The 26,224-nt window shown below is 45.0% G+C and overlaps 1 protein-coding gene across 3 annotated transcripts; it reads right to left on the reverse strand.

Annotated features, from left to right (window-relative positions):
* Window positions 1-1,205: 1,205 nt before the first annotated feature.
* On the reverse strand, window positions 1,206-25,881 carry LOC129648873 (ADP-ribosylation factor 2). Of its 3 annotated transcripts, XR_008712903.1 has the most exons (6): window positions 25,683-25,881; window positions 22,393-22,559; window positions 18,822-18,932; window positions 11,934-12,058; window positions 1,752-1,857; window positions 1,206-1,644 (listed from the first exon to the last, which is right to left on the reverse strand). XR_008712903.1 is itself a non-coding variant. In XM_055575626.1 (5 exons), the coding sequence occupies exons 2-5, from the start codon at window positions 22,538-22,540 to the stop codon at window positions 8,892-8,894; spliced, it is 546 nt and encodes a 181-aa protein (XP_055431601.1). In that variant the 5' UTR covers window positions 22,541-22,559; window positions 25,575-25,866; the 3' UTR covers window positions 7,272-8,891. The 3 variants fall into 3 exon arrangements, 2 of the variants coding, with proteins under 2 accessions (XP_055431601.1, XP_055431600.1); XM_055575626.1 differs by lacking the exons at window positions 1,206-1,644; window positions 1,752-1,857 and adding an exon at window positions 7,272-9,053 and having other exon boundaries at window positions 25,575-25,866; XM_055575625.1 differs by lacking the exons at window positions 1,206-1,644; window positions 1,752-1,857 and adding an exon at window positions 7,272-9,053 and having other exon boundaries at window positions 25,683-25,865.
* Window positions 25,882-26,224: the final 343 nt, after the last annotated feature.

Raw genomic sequence — 26,224 nt, forward strand, 5'->3', positions numbered from 1 at the left:
CTCCACAGAAAGAGATATAGAGGCCCAGAAAAGTTTGTACTTTAAGCATGGTTACACAGCTGATCTGTAACAGCAAGGATTTGAATCCAAAGGGCCTTAATTCTAGGATCCAATCTGTTAAGTATAACATTGGGCTGCCATCTAACAGAATATTGGGCCCACCACTGGTCCCCACATTTTAGGAAGGATGCTGAACAGATCAAAACGAATATGGCAGGGAAAGACCAGGAGAACAGGAACATTGGAAATCTTGTCCTGTGAAAAACCCTGGGGATTTCTGTATGGGATAACAATGACTTAGGGAGAAGGCAGTGACTGTCCTTGAGTGGTGAGAGAGATGGCACATGGTAAAGCAGAGAGATTTATTCTGTATGACAGGATAAAGACAAAGACAGACTTCAACTTTCAAGGGGTTAGAGTCATCCCAAGCTAGAATGGGCTGCTTTATGAGGTACTGAGCTCCCTGACACCCAAAGCATTCAGACAGACCCTGGACAGCCATCGGTGAGCCTTTCTACTCTGAGACACTACTCACCCTCTCCTCTCAGTGCCTAGAGCACTGCTGAGCCCCACGGAGTCGGCACCCTCGTCGCTACTGGTTTCATGATTATAAACTTCATAGCTTTACTGAATATTCACACATCACACAATTCACCCATTGTAAGTGAACAATTTGCTGGTTCTTAGTAAATTTATGGTTATGCAACCATTGCCACAATCCAGTTTTAGAACACTGTGATTATCTCTTTTACTTCCCAGGAACATTATCAGCCTCCAGGGTAAGTTCAGGTCTCCACTGGCCTCAGAGCATCTCAGTGCCCTGGCTCTTCCCCTCCATCCACTCCTCATTCCCAGGGCGTGTCAGCTGACACAGTTCTTCGAGTGCTGCTGTGTCCCTCCCCAGATGTCTCCACTGGGCACTTTTGCTGCCTTCCCTCCCCCTCCACTGACCTCTGGAGGCCAGAGCCCATGGCAGTAGTGTGGACTGGAAGGACAGGACCCTGGAGCCCCAGACCTGCATTTGCATCGTGACCATGCGGCCACCATCAAGTCGCTTTGTATCCTTGAACCTTGGTTTCCTGCTTTGTAAAGCAGATACAATACACATGGCTTGCTGGGTGTGACAATTAGAGATGATGTGTGCAGTGTCTAGAACAGGACCCACCATGCTCAGTAAATAGAGATTAATTCTTCACAATCAACAACTGTTGCTGCCACCTTTATTATTATTGGCACTCACAATTCCTGTTTCATCTTTCTCTTCCAGGCGTATTCCTAGCTGTAGTTTTCTGGGTCATTCTTGGTGTCCAGGCAATAAAATGGATTCGCCCATGCTTGGGAATCCGCGTGGCCCACTCCAGGGCTGTGTGTCAGTCAGGTGGAGCACCACCACCACCTAGCGGCAACGGGCGCAGTAGCAGGCTGCATGCATGCACGCTCAGGGGTGTCCAACTCTTTGTGACCACATGGACTGTAGTCCGCCAGGTTCCTCTGTCCTTGGAATTCTCCAGGCAAGAATACTGGGGTGGGTAGCCATTCCCTTCTCCAAGGGATCTTCCTGACCCAGGGATCGAAGTTGGGTCTCTTGCATTGCAGGCAGATTCTTTCACCGTCTGAGCCACCAGGGAAACCCTCCTATGCTGTCTATTAGAGTAACATAATGAAAAACAGGAGAAAACTTCTTAGTGTGATATACCTCAAAGACCAGCTGGTGGTTAAAAAGTAAAGTTTAAAGTGTCCAGTGTTCTTGCCTGGAGAATCCCAGAGATGGGGGAGCCTGGAGGGCTGCCGTCTATGGGGTCGCACAGAGTCGGACACAACTGAAGCGACTTAACAGCAGCAACAACAGCAGCAAATCTAGATAGAAAGGAGACCAGTGGTTAGTAATGGCCTAGGGTTGAGAGGTATGAAAAAATGGGAGTGACTGCTACAGGCTGCAGGGTTTATTTTCAGAGTGATGAAAATGTTCTAAAATTGATTGCAGGACTTCCGTAATGGTCCACTTGTTAAGACTCTGTGTTTCCAGTGTATGGGGCGTGGGTTCCATTCCTGGTCAGGGAACTGGGACCCCATGTGCTGCGTGGTATGGCTAAAGAAATAAAATAGGACTTCCGTAAACCATACTCACAGAAAACTAGTCAATCTAATCACACTAGGACCACAGCCTTGTCTAACTCAATGATACTAAGCCATGCCCGTGGGGCAACCCAAGATGGGCGGGTCATGGTGGAGAGATCTGACAGAATGTGGTCCACTGGAGAAGGGAATGGCAAACCACTTCAGTATTCTTGCCCTGAGAACCCCATGAACAGTATGAAAAGGCAAAATGATAGGATACTGAAAGAGGAACTCCCCAGGTCAGTAGGTGCCCAATATGCTACTGGAGATCAGTGGAGAAATAACTCCAGAAAGAATGAAGAGATGGAGCCAAAGCAAAAAGAATACCCAGCTGTGGATGTGACTGGTGATAGAAGCAAGGTCCGATGCTGTAAAGAGCAATATTGCATAGGAACCTGGAATGTCAGGTCCATGAATCAAGGCAAATTGGAAGTGGTCAAGCAAGAGATGGCAAGAGTGAGTGTCGACATTCAAGGAATCAGAGAACTGAAATGGACTGGAATGGGTGAATTTAACTCAGATGACCATTATATCTACTACTGTGGGCAGGAATCCCTCAGAATAAATGGAGTAGCCATCATGGTCAACAAAAGAGTCCGAAATGCAGTACTTGGATGCAATCTCAAAAACGACAGAATGATCTCTGTTCGTTTCCAAGGCAAACCATTCAGTATCACAGTAATCCAAGTCTATGCCCCAACCAGTAACGCTGAAGAAGCTGAAGTTGAATGGTTCTATGAAGACCTACAAGACCTTTTAGAACTAACACCCAAAAAAGATGTCCTTTTCATTATAGGGGACTGGAATGCAAAAGTAGGAAGTCAAGAAACACCTGGAGTAACAGGCAAATTTGGCCTTGGAATACGGAATGAAGCAGGGCAAAGACTAATAGAGTTTTGCCAAGAAAATGCATTGGTCATAACAAACACCCTCTTCCAACAACACAAGAGAAGACTATACATGGACATCACCAGATGGTCAACACTGAAATCAGATTGATTATATTCTTTGCAGCCAAAGATGGAGAAGCTCTATACAGTCAGCAAAAACAAGACCAGGAGCTGACTGTGGCTCAGACCATGAACTCCTTATTGCCAAATTCAGACTGAAATTGAAGAAAGTAGGGAAAACCACTAGACCATTCAGGTATGACCTAAATCAAATCCCTTACGATTATACAGTGGAAGTGAGAAATATATTTAAGGGCCTAGATCTGATAGATAGAGTGCCTGATGAGCTATGGAATGAGGTTCGTGACATTGTACAGGAGACAGTTATCAAGACCATCCCCATGGAAAATAAATGCAAAAAAGCAAAATGGCTGTCTGGGGAGGCCTTACAAATAGCTGTGAAAAGAAGAGACGCAAAAAGCAAAGGAGAAAAGGAAAGATATAAACATCTGAATGCAGAGTTCTAAAGAATAGCAAGAAGAGATAAGAAAGCCTTCTTCAGTGATCAATGCAAAGAAATAGAGGAAAACAACAGAATGGGAAAGACTAGAGATCTCTTCAAGAAAATCAGAGATACCAAAGGAACATTGCATGCAAAGATAGGCTCGATAAAGGACAGAAATGGTATGGACCTAACAGAAGCAGAAGATATTAAGAGGTGGCAAGAATACACAGAAGAACTGTACAAAAAAAGATTTTCATGGCCCAGATAATCACGATGGTGTGATCACTGACCTAGAGCCAGACATCCTGGAATGTGAAGTCAAGTGGGCCTTAGAAAGCATCACTACAAACAAAGCTAGTGGAGGTGATAGAATTCCAGTTGAGCTATTCCAAATCCTAAAAGATGATGCTGTGAAAGTGCTGCACTCAATATGCCAGCAAATTTGGAAAACTCAGCAGTGGCCACAGGACTGGAAAAGGTCAGTTTTCATTCCAATCCCAAAGAAAGGCAATGCCAAAGAATGCTCAAACTACCACACAATTGCACTCATCTCACATGCTAGTAAAGTAATGCTTAAAATTCTCCAAGCCAGGCTTCAGCAATATGTGAACCATGAACTTCCTGATGTTCAAGCTGGTTTTAGAAAAGGCAGAGGAACCAGAGATCAAACTGCCAACATCTGCTGGATCATGGAAAAAGCAAGAGAGTTCCAGAAAAACATCTATTTCTACTTTATTGACTATGCCAAAGCCTTTGACTGTGTGGATCACAATGAACTGTGAAAAATTCTGAAAGAGATGGGAATACCAGACCACCTTATCTGCCTCTTGAGAAATTTGTATGCAGGTCAGGAAGCAACAGTTAGAACTGGACATGGAACAACAGACGTTCCAAATAGGAAAAGGAGTACGTCAAGGCTATATACTGTCACCCTGTTTATTTAACTTATATGTAGAGTACATCATGAGAAACGCTGGACTGGAAGAAACACAAGCTGGAATCAAGATTGCTGGGAGAAATATCAATAACCTCAGATATGCAGATGACACCACCCTTATGGCAGAAAGTGAAGAGGAACTCAAAAGCCTCTTGATGAAGGTGAAAGTGGAGAGTGAAAAAGTTGGCTTAAAGCTCAACATTCAGAAAACGAAGATCATGGCCTCTGGTCCCATCACTTCATGTCAAATAGATGGGGAAACAGTGGAAACAGTGTCAGACTTTATTTTTCTGGGCTCCAAAATCACTGCAGATGGTGACTGCAGCCATGAAATTAAAAGACGCTTACTCCTTGGAAGGAAAGTTATGACCAACCTAGAGAGTATATTCAAAAGCAGAGACATTACTTTGCCAACAAAGGTTCGTCTAGTCAAGGCTATGGTTTTTCCTGTGGTCATGTATGGACGTGAGAGTTGGACTGTGAAGGCTGAGCGCTGAAGAATTGATGCTTTTTAACTGTGGTGTTGGAGAAGACTATTGAGAGTCCCTTGGACTGCTTGGAGATCTAGCCAGTCCATTCTGAAGGAGATCAGCCCTGGGATTTCTTTGGAAGGAATGATGCTAAGGCTGAAACTCCAGTACTTTGGCCACCTCATGTGAAGAGTTGACTCATTGGAAAAGACTCTGATGCTGGGAGGGATTGGGGGCAGGAGGGGAAGGGGACGACAGAGGATGAGATGGCTGGATGGCATCACTGACTCAATGGACGTGAGTCTGAGTGAACTCCGGGAGTTGGTGATGGACAGGGAGGCCTGGCGTGCTGTGATTCATGGGATCGCAGAGTCAGACACGACTGAGCGACTGATCTGATCTGATCTGATCTGGTGGTCCAGTGGTTAACAGTCTGCCTGGCAATGCCGGGGACGAGGGTTCGATCCCTGGTTGGGCAACTAAGATCCCACATGCCGTGGAGTAACTTAGCCCTTGCACCACAACTACTGAGTCTGTGAGCCTGTGGCCGCAAAGATCCAAGTGCTGTGACTAAGACCTGACACAGCCAAATAAATGCATAAAATTGATTGCAGCGATGGTTGCACAATAGGATATGACTGAATAAAATCTCTGAATTCATGGAAATGTATCTCAATAAAGCTGCTGCCCAAAAGGGTGAAGAGTATCAAAAATTTCAAAGGAAAAAAGGGTCTCCAGAGCACGTTGTCAGATTTTCTGTGTACTGTTTGACAGCCTCCAGATACCTGTGGACAAAGAACTCAGGTCTTCTCAAGTTATTATGCTTCATGTCACTTGAAACTGACCTCCACAGGAATAAAAAGCCACCTGTCTCGAGCAACTCACATGTGAATATTCTCAGCTCTGTTAAGGTATTGTTTCAAATAGATCAAATCACATATATAGAATTGACTCATGGATCCCCCGATTACCCTGTATTATTCTTGGTACTCACACAGAGCTGCCTCCAGGTAAGCCTAGGAACTTCTTTACAGGTGCGGAAATTGGGGGCGGGTCGGGGCAGAGTGACTTTGATTCCAGATTCAAAGCTCTCTCCATTCTGAGAGGGTAACCATACATCCCCGGGTATGCCTTGTGCCCCTGCATAATTATTAGAAGCACCCCTTTCCCTCTCAAGGTAATAAATTTCAGGGTCACCTGTGAGGCAGTCTCTTCCCTGGGGCTCTGCCTCACCTGTCTACAGGTTCATGCCTCAGGACTGATGCTGTGTTCAAGCCAACAGCACCTCAGGGCTTCAGGAAGCAACTGCCTAGGACCCACACCTGCCCAGGACCCACACCTGCCCAGAATAGGCGAATCCACAGAAACAGGAAGTAGATAACGGTGGCTAGGGGCCATAGGAAAGGGAGGATTAGGGAATAGATCCAGGTTTTCTTTGAGGGGTGATGAACACAGTCTAAAATTAGTAGTGCTGGTCACACAACTCTGAATATGCTAAAAATAAGAAAATTTACAAAAATAAGTGTGGGACATAGCAACATGCTTTTTTAAACAAGCATCCCAACTGATATTATCACTTCCCAAGTTAGAAAAGGACAGGGGATTCAATGGGATTAGAAGGTGAACAGAGTGGGAGAGATTAAATATAGCCCTATCGCATCCCACTTCACTGCTCCTATAAATAATGCTGATCAGGGAATTTCCTGGAGGTCTGGTGGTTAGGACTCTGTGTTCTCACTGCCATGAGCCTGGGTTCAATTTCTGGTTGGGGAACTAAAATCCCACAAGCCACATAGCACAGCCCCAAAAAAAAAAAAAAAATGCTGATCAATTTGTGGCCCGCGCTGCTGTTCAGACTTGAGACATCAAAATACCCTCAGGGAAACACCAGGCAAGGAAAACAAAGGTCTGAGACATTTCATCCTCACAGCCCTATGAGGTAGGCATTATTATGCCCATTTAACAGTTAAGCAAACGGAGGCTCAGGGATAGGGAGGCAAAAAATGACAAGCCTGATGCCAGGCAGCTAGTGAGGACACAGGTGGGATGTGAATATGGCTTTCAGGGACCCAAGCCTTTGCTCAAAGGCACTGCGCTGAAGTGCCTCCACTGATCCACTAACCATAAATCATCAGCTCCAGATTCAGAGAAAGACCTCAGTACTTCCAAGTCTCATGGAAGGTAAGAATGAGGAGCACTGCTGAAGGCAGGAGGGCCCAGACAGCACCCCGGGATGTTCTGCCTTTTGTACAAGTGCCCTGGGGGTTTTTAACAGCAAGTCTGCTGAGATGGAGAGGGGAAGGAATTTTAAAGACGCTCAAGACATCCGGAAGCACATGACTGTCCTCACCTCCTTCCAAAGCAAGTCTTTATTGTCCAACCAATCAACAAGTATTTGATGAGGCCCAGCACGGTACCGGGCACACGCACTAAGCATAAATACAAAAGTGTAAGACACACTCCCTGCCAATTTGAGGCGCACAATCTAAATATTTCTCAGGACTTAATTGCATGGTTTAAAAAATCAAATCTGGACTTTGCCAGTACTGCAAGGAACATTCTTTAATGTCTTAAGGAAAAACATTACACTAACATTGATCACATCATGAAATTTCTTCCGAGTCATAGCAACTTTGTGGTTATCAACAAGGTTTACTTTTGTTAAAATTCATTTTACACTCTCCTCCTCTGTAATTTAAAACAAAGAGGTTTTTTGTTTTGTTTTTTTTTTTTTTTGAAAAAGCAATTTTAAAAGGTAATAGTGGAAGAGCTTAGGTACAAATTTGGACAACAGCTGTCTGGACAAAACAGCTCTAGACTACTGAGCAAACCCAGCTCATTTCCAGGCCGTTGTTACCTCTATTTTGAGGATAACATAGAGCACATTTCCACGTTTGCCATGATTCCATGGCATGGAAAATTCCATGATTGCCAACCAGAAGAGGGAGTCCCAGTGCCATGGAGAGTGGCCTGGATGAGACATCCTTCATGGCAAAATTTAGCACCAACCAACTTGGCTGCCCGGCGTCTCTTTGCCCAAATTTAACCCCTTGATTCTCTCACAAACTCTCAGAACTCCCGGGTGTGTGGTTCTACGAAGAGCAGCTAACCCAAACCACAAGTTGGACTGACATACTGTACATGGTTCTGCTTCCATCTGGGGAGCCAAGCTCCTGCTTCAGGCGGAGAACATTCGGTGCAGAGCAGAGGAGTCTGGGCAGCAGCCTCAGAGAGGTGATGAGGAACACGAAGGCATTGCCCTTCCCTGACCCAGCCTGGGGCGTGGCGGGGCATCCCTGGCAAAGAGCCTTGCCATGCGCTGGGTGCCCACCCCAGAGGGTCTCCATTTGGCAAATAAGAGTCAAAGGAAGGAAGGATTCAATGATTTTCTAGTGTTACAGAGTCTAGTGTTATGGGGTTTTTTTTTTTCTTCTCATAGAATAAGATCACTGATTTCTCTCAGTAATGTACATTAAACCAGGACCTCTGGGCTAGAAAATAAGTTCAGATTTGAACTTTATATCTGTGGCAAGCAAGGGCCTTTTTAATTTGAGCCTTCTTTTTTTTTTTCAACAAAAGGATGCCAGAGTCTAACAGGATCCCTAGGTGTGCAGAGACCCCAGGCCTGAGCCAAGATCACACAAGTGAAGGCAGTCCACAGCCCACCCTCCCCCAACTTTCCCATCACAAAGACCAGTCCGGCTCTTGGGCATGGGGGAGCCCTTGGGACTTCCTCATGGACCGCAAAACTGGTCATCAAAGCTACTGAAATGGAAGGTAGTGTAGAAAATGTAACACTGGTTGTTCTTAACATGTAAGACTGGTTTCTTTAGAGCGTGTATAAGGCACTATGTGAGAAAGCTGCGCCCACGCCCGGCCACACACCCACACTCGGCTCCTCACACGCACACATGCACACATAAGAGGCCAGTTGACTTTGCCACGACACACGGGGAGCGCGGCACCTCCCGTCACTTCTGGTTTTTGAGCTGGTTGGAGAGCCAGTCCAGGCCTTCATAAAGCCCATCTCCACTGGTGGCGCAAGTGGCCTGAATGTACCAGTTTCTCTGGCGGAGGGAATGTAAGCCAAGCTTGTCTGTTATCTCTGCTGCGTTCATAGCATTGGGAAGATCCTTGGAAGAGAATATTCAGAAGTCAGTTCAGCAATGTTCCATCCATGTAATGAAATACCGTGCTCTTCCCCAACACCTGCCCTTAACCCACAGTCTTAACTCTGGCCGCCTAGAAGCTCAGGCCTCAAACCTTCAAATCGCCCTTAATTTTTCCTTCCCTCTCTTTCTCGCCACTCTCACAGTTCCACGCTGGGAAAGACCATTGGCCCTACCTGCAAAATATATTTAGAGTCTGACTGCTTCTCATTTGGAGTACTGAAATTACTTCTGAGTTGGTCTCCCTGCTTCTGCTCTTCCTCCCTGAAAAGTCTATCCTCAACCTGGCGGTCCGTGAAGTCAGATCAAGTCCTTCTATTAACACCCTTCCACACCTTTGTCTCTCTCAGTGTAAAGAGCCCAAGTTCTCAGGACGCTCTGCAAGGTCTTTGTGCCCCCGTGACCCCTCCTGATTGTCCTGCTTCATTGTTTTAAATACAGCCCTCACCGCAAGTTTACTGAATTACAAAATTGACTGACTGAGTATGTTTATTACCTGCCTCTTTTAACTAGAATGCAAGTTTTACCATGGAAGGAATCTCTGTCTATCTTGTTCTCTGACATATTCCTAGTGCCTAGAACTGTGTCTAGCATGTAGTAAGCTGAAACCGAATTTGAATAAATTAGCATGAAAGATCAAGGTAGATCTGAGGACTTTCCTGGCAGTCCAGTGGTTAAGACTCCAAGCTTCCAATGCAGGGCTACAGGTTTTGATCCCTGATGAGGGAAATAAGATCCCACATGCTGCGAAGCGCAGCCAAAAAAAAAAAAAAAACAAAGTAGATCTAGACAATGATTTGGAAGGACATCAAAGATATGCTAAGCAGGTTGCAAAACAGAATGCAGAATAAGCTCTGGAGAGAGATGTAAGGAATTGAACAATGGTTTTATCCTGAAAAGTGGGGCTAGAATGTTTCACTCGATATTGTGAGTTGTCTGTGGATCTATACCCTGAACGTGTCCTGGTTCTATAATTAAAAAGAACAAACGTTTTCTTTTATCAAAGTCCATGTGCACTAATGAACCTCAAACTGACATCCAATCTAACGGTGGGATAATGGCCAAGTGAATTATGATGCCCCCACCATTTAAAACAGTGCTTACAAAGAGCTAGATGACGAGAGAACATGCCTCTGATAAATCTGAAATGATGAAACAGGACGCAACACTGTCAAAATGGTAAGATCTCAATTACATAACGAATGTATTCGTGAAGGAGAAAGTAGGGGGAAATGCATCAAAACATGACTGTTTATCTCAGGCTGTTAACTTCCACAGGATTCCACCTTTTCCACCCTTACTTCAGCTTCTTGTCCTGAGGCTGTATGGTTCCACATCTTCCTACCCCCACTTTTACTGCTTTGTGTTATTTACATGGAAACCGAGTTTCCTCAAGGACTGGCCCCATATCATCCAATTTCATCTCCCCCTTTGCTGACCCCCAACCCCACACCACTCTACCCCAGCTGCACTGGCTGCCGTGCTCTTCCTAGAACAGTCTGGCTCCCTTCCTGAGGGCCTTCAGGGGTCATCTTTTTTTTTTTATTAAAATATAGTTGATGTACAATATTATATAGCTTGCTGCTGCTGCTAAGTCACTTCAGTCGTGTCTGACTCTGTGCAACCCCATAGACAGCAGCCCACCAGGCCCTGCCATCCCTGGGATTCTCCAGGCAAGAACACTGGAGTGGGTTGCCATTTCCTCCTCCAATGCATGAAAGTGAAAAGTGAAAGTGAAGTTGCTCAGTCGTGTCCAACTCTTAGCGACCCCATGGACTGCAGCCTACCAGGCTCCTCCATCCATGGGATTTTCCAGGCAAGAGTACTGGAGTGGGTTGCCATTGCCTTCTCTGATTATATAGCTTGCTGCTGCTGCTGCTACGTTGCTTCAGTCGTGTCCAACTCTGTGCGACCCCATAGACGGCAGCCCAACAGGCTCCCCCGTCCCTGGGATTCTCCAGGCAAGAACACTGGAGTGGGTTGCCATTTCCTTCTCCAATGCATGAAAGTGAAAAGTCAAAGTGAAGTCGCTCAGTCATGTCTGACTCTTAGTGACCCCATGGACTGCAGCCTACCAGGCTCCTCCGTCCATAGGATTTTCCAGGCAAGAACACTGGAGTGGGTTGCCATTGCCTTCTCTGATTATATAGCTTACAGGTATACAATAATTCACAATTTTAAAAGTTATACTCCATTTATACTTATTATAAAATATAGGCTGTATTCCTTGTGTTGTACAACATATGCTTATAGCTTATTTATTTTTTAAATGGAGTGTAATTGCTTTACAATGTGGTGTTAGTTTCTTCTGTACAATGATGTGAATCAGCTGTATGTATACATATATGCCCTCCCTCCCACCCCACCCCCACCCCACCCCACCTTCCTAAGTCATCACAGAGTGCTGACCTGAGCTCAGCTCCCTGTGCTATATGGCAGCTAGGTGTCATCTGATCAGACGTCCTCTTATCAGAGGGGCCCTCTGATCCATCTCCACACCTGCCCCTTCTCTCTTGACTCCCCCCAGACATAGGACATATCTGTTACTGAGTGACGCTCTACCCACTAGGAATGCAAATTCCATGAACTCAGGGATTTCTGTCTGTCTGGTTCACTGCTGTATCACCAATACCCCAAACAATGCCTGGATCTTAGTGAATGCTCAGTGGATGTTTGCTGAGCGAGTGAACGAATGTTAAGACCCAAACTAAAAAGGAGGTGAAGGGGAAGGTTACGGGCAGGACTGGTGAGAGGGAGGCAGGCAGCTAATTAAATATCTCTATTTTTAAAGCGAGCAGCTGGTAGTACTTTTCAGTCCCAGGATTCAGACAGCTAGTGACATACCTGTTTATTTACAAACACCAATAAGACTGCATCTCTGAGCTCGTCTTCCGCTAACATTCTGGTTAGTTCTTCTCGGGCTTCATTGACCCGCTCTCTGTCATTACTGTCGACCACGAAAATCAGACCTGAATGGAAAGCAGCAGCGTGTTAGTAATCTGAACCTGGGGAGGGTAGCTGTTCACACGTCCTGACAGCCTCTGCCTGCTTACGTGTGTGGTTTCATTGAAAGCAATCGATACGGAAGCATATATAGAATCTCCAGAGTTGGGGAGCCTGCTGGACACCCCACCAGCCTTTTTCAGAGGCACCATGGCCCCTCAACAGATCAACAATAACAACAGTTGACAGAGAATACAGCCTCTATGGAAAACAGCATGGAGATTCCTTAAAAAACTAAAAACACAACTACGATATGACCCAGCAATCCCACTGCTGGGCATATACCCAGGGAAAACCGTAATTCAAAAAGACACACGTACGCCAATGTTGACTGCAGCACTATTTACAACAGCCAGGACTGGAAACAGCCTAAACGCTCATTAACCCAGAAACGGATAAAGAAGATGCGATATATACATACAATGGAATATTACTCAGCCATAAAAAGGAATAAAACGGGCTCATTTGTAGAACCATGGACCTGGAGGCTGTCATATAGAATGAAGTAAGTCAGAAAGAAAAACAAATACTGTACATTAATGCATATATGTGGAATTTAGAAAACTGGTATAGATGATCCTATTGGCAAGGGAGAAACAGACACACAGATATAAAAAACAAATATGTGGATACCAAGGCGGGAGAAGGGGGAGGAATTGGGAGATGGGGGTTGACACATATACACTACTGATACTATGTATAAAAGAGATAACTAATGAGAACCTACTCTATAGCACAGCCAACTACTTAATGCACTGTGGTCACCTGAAGGGGAAGGAAGTCCAAAAGGGAGGGGATGTAAGTACATGTATACATTTTGCTGTACAGCAAAAACTAATACAAGGTTGTAAAGCAACTACACTCCAATAAAAATTTTTAAAAGAATAGAGAAAAGGTTAGGCTCATGTTTAGTTACTTCATTTCTACATCATGCCTACACGATAAAGACCCAATAAAAGTATATGAACATCCAAGTTCAGACAGTCTTCCCTGGTTGGCAACGCTCTGTGTATGTGGCACCTCTATGGGCCACAGGGTAACAGCCCTGACCGCATGGGAAGAGGAGACACAAGCCGTGTGAACCTTGTGTGCTCCCACACGCATCTCTCCCTTTGGCTGGTCCCTCTGTATCCCTCTGCTATATAATACAACTGGGGCTGTAAGTGGAGCGATCTGAGTCCTGCGAGTTGTTTTAATGAAGACAGAATCTGAAGGGGGACTTCCCTGGTAGTTAAGACTCCGGGCTTCCAATGCAGGGGGCCTGGTTTGGATCCTGGTCTGGGAACTAGATCCCATAGGCCGAAACTAAGACCCGGTGCACCCAATTAACAAACAAAAAAAAGAACCTAAGGGACACTGCTGCTGCTGCTGCTAAGTCACTTCAGTCGTGTCCGACTCTGTGCGACCCCATAGAGGGCAGCCCACCAGGCTCCCCGTCCCTGGGATTCTCCAGGCAAGAACACTGGAGTGGGTTGCCATTTCCTTCTCCAATGCATGCAAGTGAAAAGTGCAAGTGAAGTCCCTCAGTCGTGTCCTGGGAACTGCCATATTTGCGAACAGCTGAAATAAAGCGAGGGTGGTCTGGGGAGCCCTGAATTTTCAGCTGGTGTCTGCCGTGAGGGCGTCTTCTGCCCTTAACCTGTAAAGTATGGCCCAACCCCAGGCAATCGGTGTCAGAAATCTTTGCAGCATCCCACACTACAGCCCAGAGAAATCCCAGGAAGCAAGAGATGGGTCAAAGAACGGGACTGCCGCATCGCATCTGAGCAAAGGTGGCTGAAGCCTGCACAGACCTGGTCACTGCCACACTGGCTGGCGGAGGAGCTGGGCCACGGGGTCTCCAGAGGTGGTGCCCAGGAGGAACTCAGCACACATTCCACATATAGGAAGGGGAAGACGCTCTGAGCAGCGGTGCATGTGACTTTAATGGCGGTAAGAACTAGGTGGTTAGCTGACAATAAGCCCTTTGGCAGACAAAAACAGGAAGTGTCTGCCAGAAGAACTATTTAATAATAGTGACCCTAGGCTGTATCAACAGAAGAGAGAGCAGCTCAGTCTCTAAAATATGGGCAAAAAAAGCCTAGGCTACAGTGCATCAGTCAGAACATCCTGGGCGTGTTACATGGTCGGTGCTGACCCCACACTCTAAGACACAGACGAACTGGAAGGGTAAAGACTGACGAGGACGGCAAAGGAATTAGATACTATGTCATACGAAAAACAATTTATATAACTGGGAGTACTCTGCCTAGAGCAAAGACTCACCGAGGGGACTGATGGCTGTCTTCAAATATCTAAGAGCTATGACATAGAGAGGTTCAACTTGTTGGAAGTAGATGGAAGATCAGTGGGTACAACTCCAGGAGGTTGAGGTGATAGAGAATCAACAGGGGACTTCCCTAGTGGTCTAGCGGTGAAGAATCTGCCTTGCAATGCAGGGGACTCAGGTTCAATCCCTGGTTGAGGAACTAAGATCCCACATGCCACGGAGCAACGAAGCCCTCACGCCATGACTAGAGAGAATGAAAGACCCACGTGATGTAACGAAGATCCCGTAAGCTACAACTAAGACCTGATGAAGCCAAAGAAGTAAATAAATTTTTTAAAATTAAAAAAAGTTAAAAAAAAAAAAGAGTTAACAGAACTGCAGGTGCCGTGGGCCGCCTCAGGAGGCCTGCCCCTCACTGGATACTTGTGAGCAGCTTCAGTGGCCACTTGCAGGAGCCCACCGAAGGGACTCTGCTGGTGGGAAAAGGGTAGTGGAATGAGATGAACTCCGGGTTCCTTTTCACACTGAGACCTCACCACTGTGTCTAGGAGGGAAAACTTGTGCTGGCCCTCGGCCCTTTCCACACACCCCTTCCCCAACCCCTGACACCCCCACACTTCCCAGGCCCACCCAACAGCTGCCTGACCAGCTGCCCGGAACAGCCCATTCCAGCAGACGGGAGTGCCCACAGCTTCTGACTGTCTGGGGCTTACATGAGAGTCAAAGTCATGTCTGTTACATCACATCAGACCCAAAAAATGCAGAATGTTCAAAACTCCCCCCAAAGACTTGATAGGCTTCCAGTAAGTCTCTGGACTCCGATCACAGCTGAGCAAAGGCGGTTTTCCTGAATTCTTAGGAGACCCTTAATCTCCCATGCAAAACTGACAGGGGAGAAGCTGACATATGATTCATTGGCCATTCCCAATAAAAAATAAAGGTTTATAAATATTAGGTCCCATTTTATATTCTTTTTATTTAGATCCTTGTGTGAGAAACAAAAGAACCAGCACCAGACTCACTACACGTCTGAACTAAGAAAACCTAAAAAAAGGTAAAATTATCAACAAATAGTGTGCTGTGATTTGTTTTTAGAGGTGGGTAGAAATATGTATCCACAACTGGCTGTATATGCATAAAATATCTTTGGACAGATAAACAAGAAATAAAAATGGGAAGAGGAACCGGGTGGTTTGGGGGCAGGAATGAGGTGGCAACTCTGCACTGTGTATTTTCACTTCTTTAAATTTTAAACCATATAAATACATTGCTATTTAGCAAATTCAAATACCTGAACCTAAATCAAGGAGAAAAATCTTTCCACATCGCAACTAATGGCCTATCTAATGCACTATTTTATGCATTCTCTAAGAAAATCCACCTGCCAACGCAGGAGACACAAGCGACACGGGTTCAATCCCTGTGTCGGAAGATCCCCTGGAGCAGGAAATGGCAACCCACTCCAGTATTCTTGCCTGGGGATTTCCATGGACAAAGAAGCTGGTGGGCTACAGTCCATGGGGTCACAGAGTTGGACACAACTGAGCGACTGAGCACACATGTGATAGATAAATCAACTAAGAAATCCCGTAAATAGTTCACATTCCAATCTACACCTACTTAACTATCTTAATTGAGAGCTAAGCTATCATTAAGTCTGTTCTGCTCAACATACTGATGAAGAAGAAAATTTAAAATAAAAAAATCAGCCTATCTGTTGCAAAGGTGCAGGAAAAATAAGGGCAACATCTAAGATTACTAGTGGATGCAATGTTTGACCTCACCAACTCAAACAGAAAATCCATTCATCAAAGAGGCCCCATTTGCTTATTTCATCAAGAGTCCAAACCACCCACTCGAAGGTCCTAGAATATAGCCAGTTCCCTACCATTAAAGCAATGGCTATTGAAACTCAATAAAATTAGGCTTGCTATAAATAGAAGATTGAAAATAAAAAGGCATTTCTACTTGTTGACTGAGTGTGACAACTTTTAAAAGTGTGGGAGAAGGGAACCCTTCAGAGAATGAGGACATGAAACCTCTAGTATTTTGGACTCTGGATAGTTAATTTTATGTGTCGACTGGACTGGGCCACAGGGTGCCCAGACATTTGGTCAAACAGTATTCTGCGTGTGTCTGTGAGTGTGTTTCTGGATGAGATTAACATTTGAATCGGTACACTGAGTGGGCTTCCCAGGTGGCTCAGTAGTAAAGAATCTGCCTGCCAATGTAGGATACATGGGTTCAATCCCTAGGTTAGGAAGATCCCCTGGAGAGAGGCAAACCACTTCAGTATTCTTGCCTGGGAAATCTCACGGATAAAGAAGCCTGGCAGGCTACAGTCCATGGGGGTTGCAGAAGAGTTGGACACAATTTAGTGATTCAACAGCAACAACTAAGTGTCAAAACGTATACTGTCTGCAACAGATTGAAGCGTAAAACATAAAAATCTAAGCGTCATCAGGGAAGAATTCCATGCCTGGAGAATTCCATGCACAGAGGAGCTTGGCAGGCTACAGACCACGTAGTCACAAAGAGTCGGACACAACTGAGTGACTAACACTAACATCATGGAAGGCTGCTACGGTCATCAAACTGTTTCTCCAAAAATCAATAAAGGGAAAAGAATTATATCTTTTTCCTGCCTTTCTTATATAAACTATATTTCAGAGAAACCAAATATTTGATAAAAGAATTCTTTATTTAGAAGGATTTCAGCTAATAAATGCAGATGGAAAGACAGAAAACAGTGGAGGGATAAACTGTTGTAGAATAAGAGACTAAAGAGACATGACAATGAAATGCAATGTGTAAACTTTGATTCCCGATGCCAACAAGTCAAATGTGAACTGGAGAAACCTGAACAAGGCCTGGTGAAAGTGAAGTCGCTCAAGCATGTCCCTTTGTGACCCCATGGACTACAGCCCGCCAGGCTCCTCCACCCATGGGATTTTCCAGGCAAGAATACTGGCGTGGGTTGCCATTTCCTTCTCCAGCAGAATCTTCCCAACCCAGGGATTGAATACTGGTCTCCTGCATTGCAGGCAGACCAGACTCTTTACTGTCTGAGCCACCAGGGAATCCCCCAAGAGCTGGGTACCAGACAGTAAAGAAAGGATATTAATTTTGGAAGTGGGATAATGCATGGAGATTAAGTTTTTTTAAAAAAGCTTTAGGGACTTCTATGGTGGGCCAGTAGCTAAGATTCCATGCTCCCAATGCAGGGGGACTGGGTTTGATCCCTGGTCATGGAACTAGATCCCATGTGCCACAATTAACAGTTTGCATGCTGCAACTGAAGATCCTGTGGGCCACAGGAAGACCTGGCTCAGCCAAATAAATATTGAAATCAAAAACTTTTATCAGTTTAAAATAAACACTGAAGGACGATGAGTAAGAGACATCATTTGCTATCACGCACTCTGGGCAAAATGCTGATAACTTTTGAAGCTGGGTGTAATGGGTACATGGGGATGTGTTATGTATCTTCTTTGTTCTTTATTTTCAATTTCCCACTAACAAAAGTGAAAAAAGATAAATGCACTATTCTGAGGAAAGACGTTCTAAATCTACAGGTTGAGGCAATAACTACAGACTTAAGTGTTAAAGGTCATCACTAAAATAATGATATACAATATAAAGAGGCGGTCGACCTGGGTATTTGGACTGAAAAGACCGACAAATATGGGTCATTACTATGAAACATATGCACTGAAAACACCCACCATCAGTAGTAGAATTTTCAAAATGAAAAGACTCCAAGTAAATTCTGAAATGAGTATGTGGATGCCAGATGGTTTGAGAATGAGGGTGTAAAAACTATCTGAACAGCTTATGGATCTCTGGATAGGCAATATCTATAAGGTTATCCAAAATATAATCAATGGAAAAACTCAGAGAGACTGGCATGGGACACATTAAAACTCCAACATTTAAAAATCCAGTATAAGGAAACAAGGCATTGATCTAGGATATTCGTGCCTGTTCATGTACTTGTGGATAACAGGGAAGCTGGGAGGGACTATGGCCACACAGGATGCTGGGTTTGGGGGTTCCAACCATCACTGTCTATCTCTTTCTCTCCTTAGGCATGATTTTTCAGATATGCTCAACCGGCTTTAAGGAGTTTACAGAATTCAAATCCTTTAAAAATTGGTACTTCATCTAAGGCACTTTCAATTAACCAAAAGATGGAACTCATCAGGACAACCATTTTATAACTGTTCTGGATTAAGAAGAGATGCCTGTGTAAAGCATTAAAGCCCAAGTATTTTTCCAAAGAAGGCAGGGACCACTTCTCAAAAAAAAACCTCCCCAGTAAATTTAAGTGGGTCATCGAAAGAGAAGGAATGACTGACAGTCCAGATAGAGCAGAGTGCCCCAAGGTTTTGGTTCAAGTACCCATCTTTAGATGCGTTTAACAGAAATGGTTGCAAGGCGAGAAACTGGATGATCTCTACCTTGTGTGTTCTGGAAATAATGTCGCCACAGAGGTCTGATTTTGTCCTGGCCGCCGACATCCCAGACTGTGAAGCTGATGTTTTTATATTCTACTGTCTCCACGTTGAAACCTACGCGGGGAAGATGGGTAAAGTGTTTAATGCAGACTATTGCTGGCTCAACAATTCAAAATAACTTCAGCTAACATTTGGACAGTATTTTTCGTTTATGAAGCAGCTTGCCAGTCAAAGATCTACAGCTTACACAACACACCGTGTTAAGTCAGCTTGCTCTCTGTGCATCATGACAGGTGTCTCCCACCTGATGCCTCGTCTCCCTCTCCCAGCAGCTCTTCCAGCAGACTTCAGAGCAAACAGAAGCCATCGATAGGGCTGCTTTCTGCCTCCCACCACACACCACAGAAACCCACCTACCTCTTCATCCACACTTCCTCCCTCTTGGAACAAGGAAGCAGCTAATGCTGATTCCATCTACCCATGTGCTGGATCTGGTCCACCCATGCTGTCTGGAACCTTCTACTATTGCTCTTCTCTGCCCCATTCGAAATCTCCAACCTGTTCTCCTCAGCAGGCTTAGGATGTAAAAGTACATCCTTCAAAGAAACCCTTCCTTGACTCCACGTCATCACCTGCAACCACCCCTTTCTCCCTTTTAAAGTCAAACTTTGTTACCTCTCAGCCATTACACCTTAGTTCTGCTTCACCATGCTTTATGGTTTCACCGAGGTCAGCAAGGTTGAGAAATCCATCAACAGCTCTCCAGTTCTTACATAATTTGATTTTATATCTGACACTACTGTTCATTCCCTCCTTGAAACTCTTCCCTGGCTTCCCATTTTCCTTATGTTTCTCTGGCTGTACCTTTTCAATCTCCTTAGTGAGCTCAGCCACATTTGACTGGTCTTTGAATGATCAAGATCATTTACAGAGAACTGTTGCACATAACCTAATCATCCATCAGTGGAAATTTGTTAAACACAGAGCCACATACTATCTAGTTACTAAAACTGGAGGTTGATCTATATCGGTTATTATTTAGAACAATGATTTATTTAGAACACGGCTTAGAACAATGATTCTCCCCCCTCCCCAATTCAGTAGGTTGCCTGGGCTTCCTCTTGCACAGTCCTCTGGGGGGTAGGCTGGACCTCTCTTCTCCAGATGATCTTTTTATTTTCAAGGAGCACTGAGCTCCCTCATGTGGTGGTGGTAGTGTTCCAAAAGGGCAAACCCCAAGGCACAAGCTCTTATCCAATCTCTGTGTGAATCACATTTGCTGATGTGCCCTTGGCCAAAGCATGTCATATGGCCATGCCCAGTATCACTGTGGAAGGGGACTGTGAAGGCTGTGGCTACTGAGGGGCATGATTCATTGGGGGCCATTAGTTTAACGATCTATCGCAAGACTGGTATTCAATCCATTCACCAAAAGTTTACTGGACATCCACTGTGTGCCAGGCAATTTGCTAGGCACTTGAGAACAGTGGTGAGCAAGGCAGACATGATTCCTGCTCTTATTTACACTTTTGGAAGAGAGGCAGTGAGTGAGCAATGACAAATGTGCTGAGAGTTACTCAGAAGTTCAGGTTGCTATGGAAACTTACAACAGGGGAAAACCATCCAAGGGACCAGAAAAGGGATCCCTGAGAAATGATGCTTAAACTGAGAATGAAAGAATAAGCTGACATTTAGCTACATAAGCGGTGGAGTCGGGGTTGGGGGGGTGGTTTGTGGGTGTGGTAAGGAAGAAGGTAGGAAAGCATTCCACAGAGAGGTAAAGACATAGAAGAGAACCAAAGATGCTGTGTAATGCAGAGGAAGCTGGAAAACAGCATGCATATGACTTCACAGAGATATTCACCAGGACATCCCTGGTGGTGAGAGGGTAACAGGCAGGGAGGCCAGAGGTACCCATGCGGCAGGAGGAAATAAACTGCAGGTGGCAGACGTTTTTTTTTCCTTCTCTGTTGATGAAAATGGTTCTGCCTAAGACTAACCTTTTTTTTCTTTTGTCAAACCTTGGGTTGATAATGGCTCAACAAACCAGTATTCATGTCAGTTATTTATGATTGGGGATGACATACCTTTTGCCATTCTATCTCAAATATGCATACTGTAGGACAGGGGCCTGGTGAAACTCCCTCAGCCTTGAGGTGTCTCTCTTATCTGATTAGAAGCTTGCCAACAGACATAAAATGCCTTGCTAAAAACTAGCAAGGGGGCCCTCTTTCTGTCCCCTTCTGATATCTATGTCAGAAGCTTTCCCTGTCTCTGTTATACCTTAATGAAACTTTGCTACACAAAAGGCTCCAAGTAGTCAAGCCTTGTCTCTGATCCCGGATTGAAATCCTCTCCTCTGGAGATCACGAATCCTGGCATAACACACGGCTTGCAGTAGCAACCTTTCAGTGGTCTAGAGGTTAAGACTCCACCTGCCAATGCAAGGGTCATGGGTTTGTTCCTTGGTCTGGGACGACCCCACATGCCTTGGAGCAACAAAGCCCACGTGCCATAACTACAAAGCCCATGCTCCAGAGCCCATGCTCCTCGACAAGAGAAGCCGCTGCAGTTAAGTCCAAGCACCACAACCAGAGAGCAGCCCCCGCTTGTTGCAACTAGAATGTGCTCAGCAATGAAGACCCAGTGCAGCCAAAAATAAATTAAAAAAAAAAAAAAGATATTCACCCAAAACACAGGTTTTGTTTTTTTTTTAACATGTTTAAATTTTTTCTGTATGTATGACATTTCGGAAGGATGAATTATTTTTATGAAAGGAGAAAAACAAGTAATTATCCTATTTTCTTTTTGGACTAATAACATTTTTTAAAGCTATGGGTATGAGCATTTTCTCTGTTTGGTTTTCTCCCCATTTAAATGTTACAGTCTCTGAAGTTGCTCAGTTGGTTCCTGTGCCTAATCCAACTTGCAGAACACTACTGACGTTCACATGCCCCCCCTGGGGAGCCCATTCTCATTCAGGAGTTTGGATTTAGAGGCAGCTCAGGAGGCACAGACTAAGTTCTGCCAAAACTGCCTTTGCAAAAGCCGTAAATGGCCGACAAAACACAGAGCTGGTTTGCAGGAATAACTACACCGTCAGATTGTCCTCCAGCAATGGAACAACTCAGATCATCAGTGGACCACCACCTCAAGTAGTCGGTGTGAGCCAAAGTGAAGGAGAAAAAAAAAACCATGCCATGTCCTTCTCTTTTTTCCACACTACATCTTTAAATGCCAGGAACACACTTGGCGTGGAGAGATGCTTCCACTTGGAAAGGCTCCTGGAAGAGATTGATTTTAATCATCATTATCTTTTCCCTTTTTTTTTTGGTCAAGTCGACAGGGTTAAATTTGTTCCACCTAAATCTGTTTGTATGACTCTCCTATAAACCTAGCAATGAGCCAGAGATACCAGGAAGCAATTAGGAAATTGTATATTACCCAGTTTTGGCCTCAAGAAGTTTATGAGGCGGACAAGATTCTCCAAAGTAAGAATTCAGCAACGTAAGCAGCCTGTAAAAGCACAACATACTGCGGTGAACACTAGTCCTGTCTCAGGCCGCTAACATACCTATCGTGGGGATGGTGGTCACAATCTCTCCCAGCTTCAGTTTGTACAAGATGGTGGTTTTTCCAGCGGCATCCAAACCCACCATAAGAATCCGCATCTCCTTTTTCCCAAAGAGACTTTTAAACAATTTTTCAAAAACGTTCCCCATTGTTACTGAATTCTGTGACCTGAAGGAAAAGAAAGGCAAGTCAAGGAATGGTTCTTTGCAGAGATATGGACACATAAATACAAGACATACACACAAAATACGAGCCTCCACTGGAGGTGGCTCCTAGCAAAACTTGAACAATTTCAAGTATAGTTTGGCTAGGAAGGAGCTGAGTATCTTGGTTTCATAGGGGAAACTCAACTAAGCTGTTTGATATCTTGCCAAAAAATTCACTTTTCCACTGCAGCATCCAAGTGGGGTATGGGAAACCCAGTCTCAACGGTGGCAGGCTTTCGTCACCCTAAGTATGGAAGCAATGCCACCACAGATACAACTAATACTTCTGAAATGAGAACTTATGAAGCAGAGAACCAGTCTATTCTACACACTGTGAAACAAACTCCTTAAGGCAGGTTAGATATCAACACCTCTTAGAAATTTAATAGTTGCCTTTGGCCAGTAGACAGTATCAAGACCCAAAAAAGAACCTAAAAAATTTCAGAGGTGAGGAAATAACAGCACTAGGAAACTGCATGGCTAACAAAGAAATTAACCAGGTAAAGATTGGGAGAGAGACCACAGCACCCAGTGTTGACCATCACCTCACTTTTTTAAAAATTACATTTTCTTATTAGAGTATAGTTGCTTTACAATGTTGCATTAGTTCCTGCTGTACAACAACAGTATATATGTACACATATATTCCCTCCTCTAAGGCCCCCCTGCATCCCCCATCCCATCCCTCTCCGTCATCAGACAGCACCAAGCTGAGCTCCCTGTGCTTTACGGCAACTTGCCACTAGCTAGCTATTTTACACATGGTACATATGTCATTTCAACCTCCCAACTGGCTCCACTCTCCCCCTCCCCGTGTGCACGTCCATTCTCTAAATCTGTGTCTCTATTCCTGCCCTGCAAATAGATTCATCTGCACCGTTTTTCTAGATTCTACATATATGCATTAATTTACAATATTTGTTTTTTTGCTCTTTCTGACTTACATCACTCTGTATAAAACTCCAGGTCCATCCATATCACTACAAATGACCCAATTTCGTTCACTTTTATGGCTGAGTGATATTCCACTGTATACATGTACCATAGCTTCTTTATCTATTCATCTGTCAATGGACATTTAGGTTGCTTCCATGTCCTAGCTATTGTAAACAGGGCTGCGATGAACATCGGGGGAAGATGTGTCTTTTTCAGTTATGGTTTTCTCAGGGTATATGCCCAGCAGTAGGATTGCTAGATCATATGGTAGCTTTGTTTTTAGTTTTTTAAGGAACCTCCATACTGTTCTTCATAGTGGCTGTAGCAATTTATATTCCCACCAACAGGATCACCTTACTGTTAATTATTAGCTTCTGAAACATAATTTACATAGATATAAACATACATGATAACATAGAGTTCAGTGAAATGTCATGAACCAAATCAAAAAAAGATGATTATCATCGACCCAGATCTCCTAGTGCACCTTCCCAATTATCACTCCTCCAAAGATAATCGCAATAATCAACCCTGGTTATTCAAAGGAAGGACTGATGCTGAAGTTGAAGTTCCAATACTTTGGCCACCTGATGCAAAGAGGTGACTGGTTGGAAAAGACCCTGATGCTGGGAAAGATTGAGGGCAGGAGGAGAAGGGGGCAACAGAGCATGAGATGGTTGGATGGCATCAGGGACTCAGTGGACATGAGTTTGAGCAAACTCTGGGAGACACTGAAAGACAGGGAAGCCTAGTGTGCTGCAGTCCATGGGTTCAAAAAGAATCAAGACATGACTTAGCTACTGAACAACAACATATTGACATATAACTGTACAAATGTTCAATATTTTATTTTTCAGTAGAATACATGAGAGACTCTATAAAGGAAGGCAACAGTCAAGACAAATTTGTTGCTCAGATTAGCTTTGCAGAAATTTACATCTTTAATCTCAACAGATCAGCCTATTTGAAGTGTGGGCTTGACATTCTAATTACAGACTTAAAAGTAGTACTGTCCAATACTGTACAGCAATTATCCTCCAATAAAAAGTAGTACTGACTACAACTCTAACCTTGTTACTGAAGTCTACAAAGATTCTTCAAAGAAAAATAAAAAATCCTTGTTTCCCTTTAAACTGCTAATTATGGGGAAATTTTACTCCTTGGCAGAGCAGAGGTGAGAGGGAACAAGGACAGTCCATCTCCCATTCATCAGTTCCCTAGGGACCTCAGAGGTGAGGTCACCAAATTCCAGAGGCCCCACCTCTGAAATTTAGTCGTGTCCTACAGTTGCTAAACTTCATGGATGATGTCCAAGCACACATTTAATCCTAAGACATGAGAAACGGAGCAGAGCATTTACCCTGAACAAAAATTAGATACAGGGAAACTGCTACAACCAAAGAATGATAATAAATGCTTTAGTTATTCATAGGAAGCCATACAGAAAGCATACAGAAGTCCAATGCATTGCAGCACTCAAAATCCTGTGGGCGACAAAGTTAAAGATTCCTTGTCTTTGTTTTAGATAAAAAGACATCTCACAGATGAGAAAAACCGTAAGGAACATTTTGCGCAAGGGGAGGTACATTTAAGATGTCCTATGAAGCAAACACTCGATTCCTCCTCCCAACAGCACAACACACATCCTAGCTTCAGACGCCCAAAGCCCGCTGGGCTGCTCGAGACCCTCTGGAAGACGCCGCCGACCCCGGCGCCTCTCTGGCACGCTCGCCTTCCTCTAACACAAGCACCAACTGTCCATCAGAGAGAACTGAGTGGAGATCTCCAGGACGCGAACCAGCGCGGGTGGCCAAGTGGGCGTGCGCAGCAGGCGGGCACGCGCGCTGGGTCCCCCCGGGGAACGCGTCCGAGTATCCTTTCTGCCCAGCTGCTAGGCCGCTTCCTCTCGACCTGCGGGCCCTCGAAAAAGCGGAGGCGCCCCCCTCCCCGCCACGACCCCCCCAACCCCGCAGCAGACTAGCCAAGCAGACTAGTCCCGCAGCCCCTGCCCTACAGAGTGCGAAGAGACAGGGAGACCCACCCGTTTCTGCAGGCAACCCGCTGCTCTCCAGCCTCCCTTTCTCTGAAGCTGCGAGAACCCAGCCAGCCCTTGAGTGCCGCAGCCCTCTCGCCCCAGCCCACGACTCACCAATCGCCCAACTGACCACCGGTACCAATACCACTCCCTTTAAGGTTTCTGATCTCCTATGTAAAATGGCGACAGGATCGGGGCGGGAACAGTAGCCAACCAATCACCCACCGCTTCTTGGAGCTTTTGTACCAATGAGTTCCAGGTTCCGTGAGTGACAACAAGTCTGACCAATGTAAAGGACAATAAAAGCCTGGGAGGGAGGAGGCCCGCCCCTTGCGACCTAGGCGACGGCACGAAGCTCTGGAAATGCCGGTTTCATCTTCCAATGACAGCTCACCGCGTCCCGGCGAGGCACGCCCATGTGCCCCGCCCCAAGGCTGCGTGCGACCAATCAAAAAAGTAAAAAGATTTCCGATTTGCTCCGCCAATCAGCTCGAAAAAATTCCACGGATTGAATTAACCCCGGGAGCATTCAGACCAACTGGGTGGGGCATGTGGGCGGGACCACGCTCACAGAGATATTTAAGGAAATTTGCCCGGGTTGAGCTAAAAGTAGAAACTAGCTTGAGGCGGACTTCTGTGTGGGAAACGTCCAGTCA

The sequence above is a fragment of the Bubalus kerabau genome, chromosome 4 (assembly GCF_029407905.1).
Source record: "Bubalus kerabau isolate K-KA32 ecotype Philippines breed swamp buffalo chromosome 4, PCC_UOA_SB_1v2, whole genome shotgun sequence".
Taxonomy (NCBI): Eukaryota; Metazoa; Chordata; class Mammalia; order Artiodactyla; family Bovidae; genus Bubalus; species Bubalus kerabau.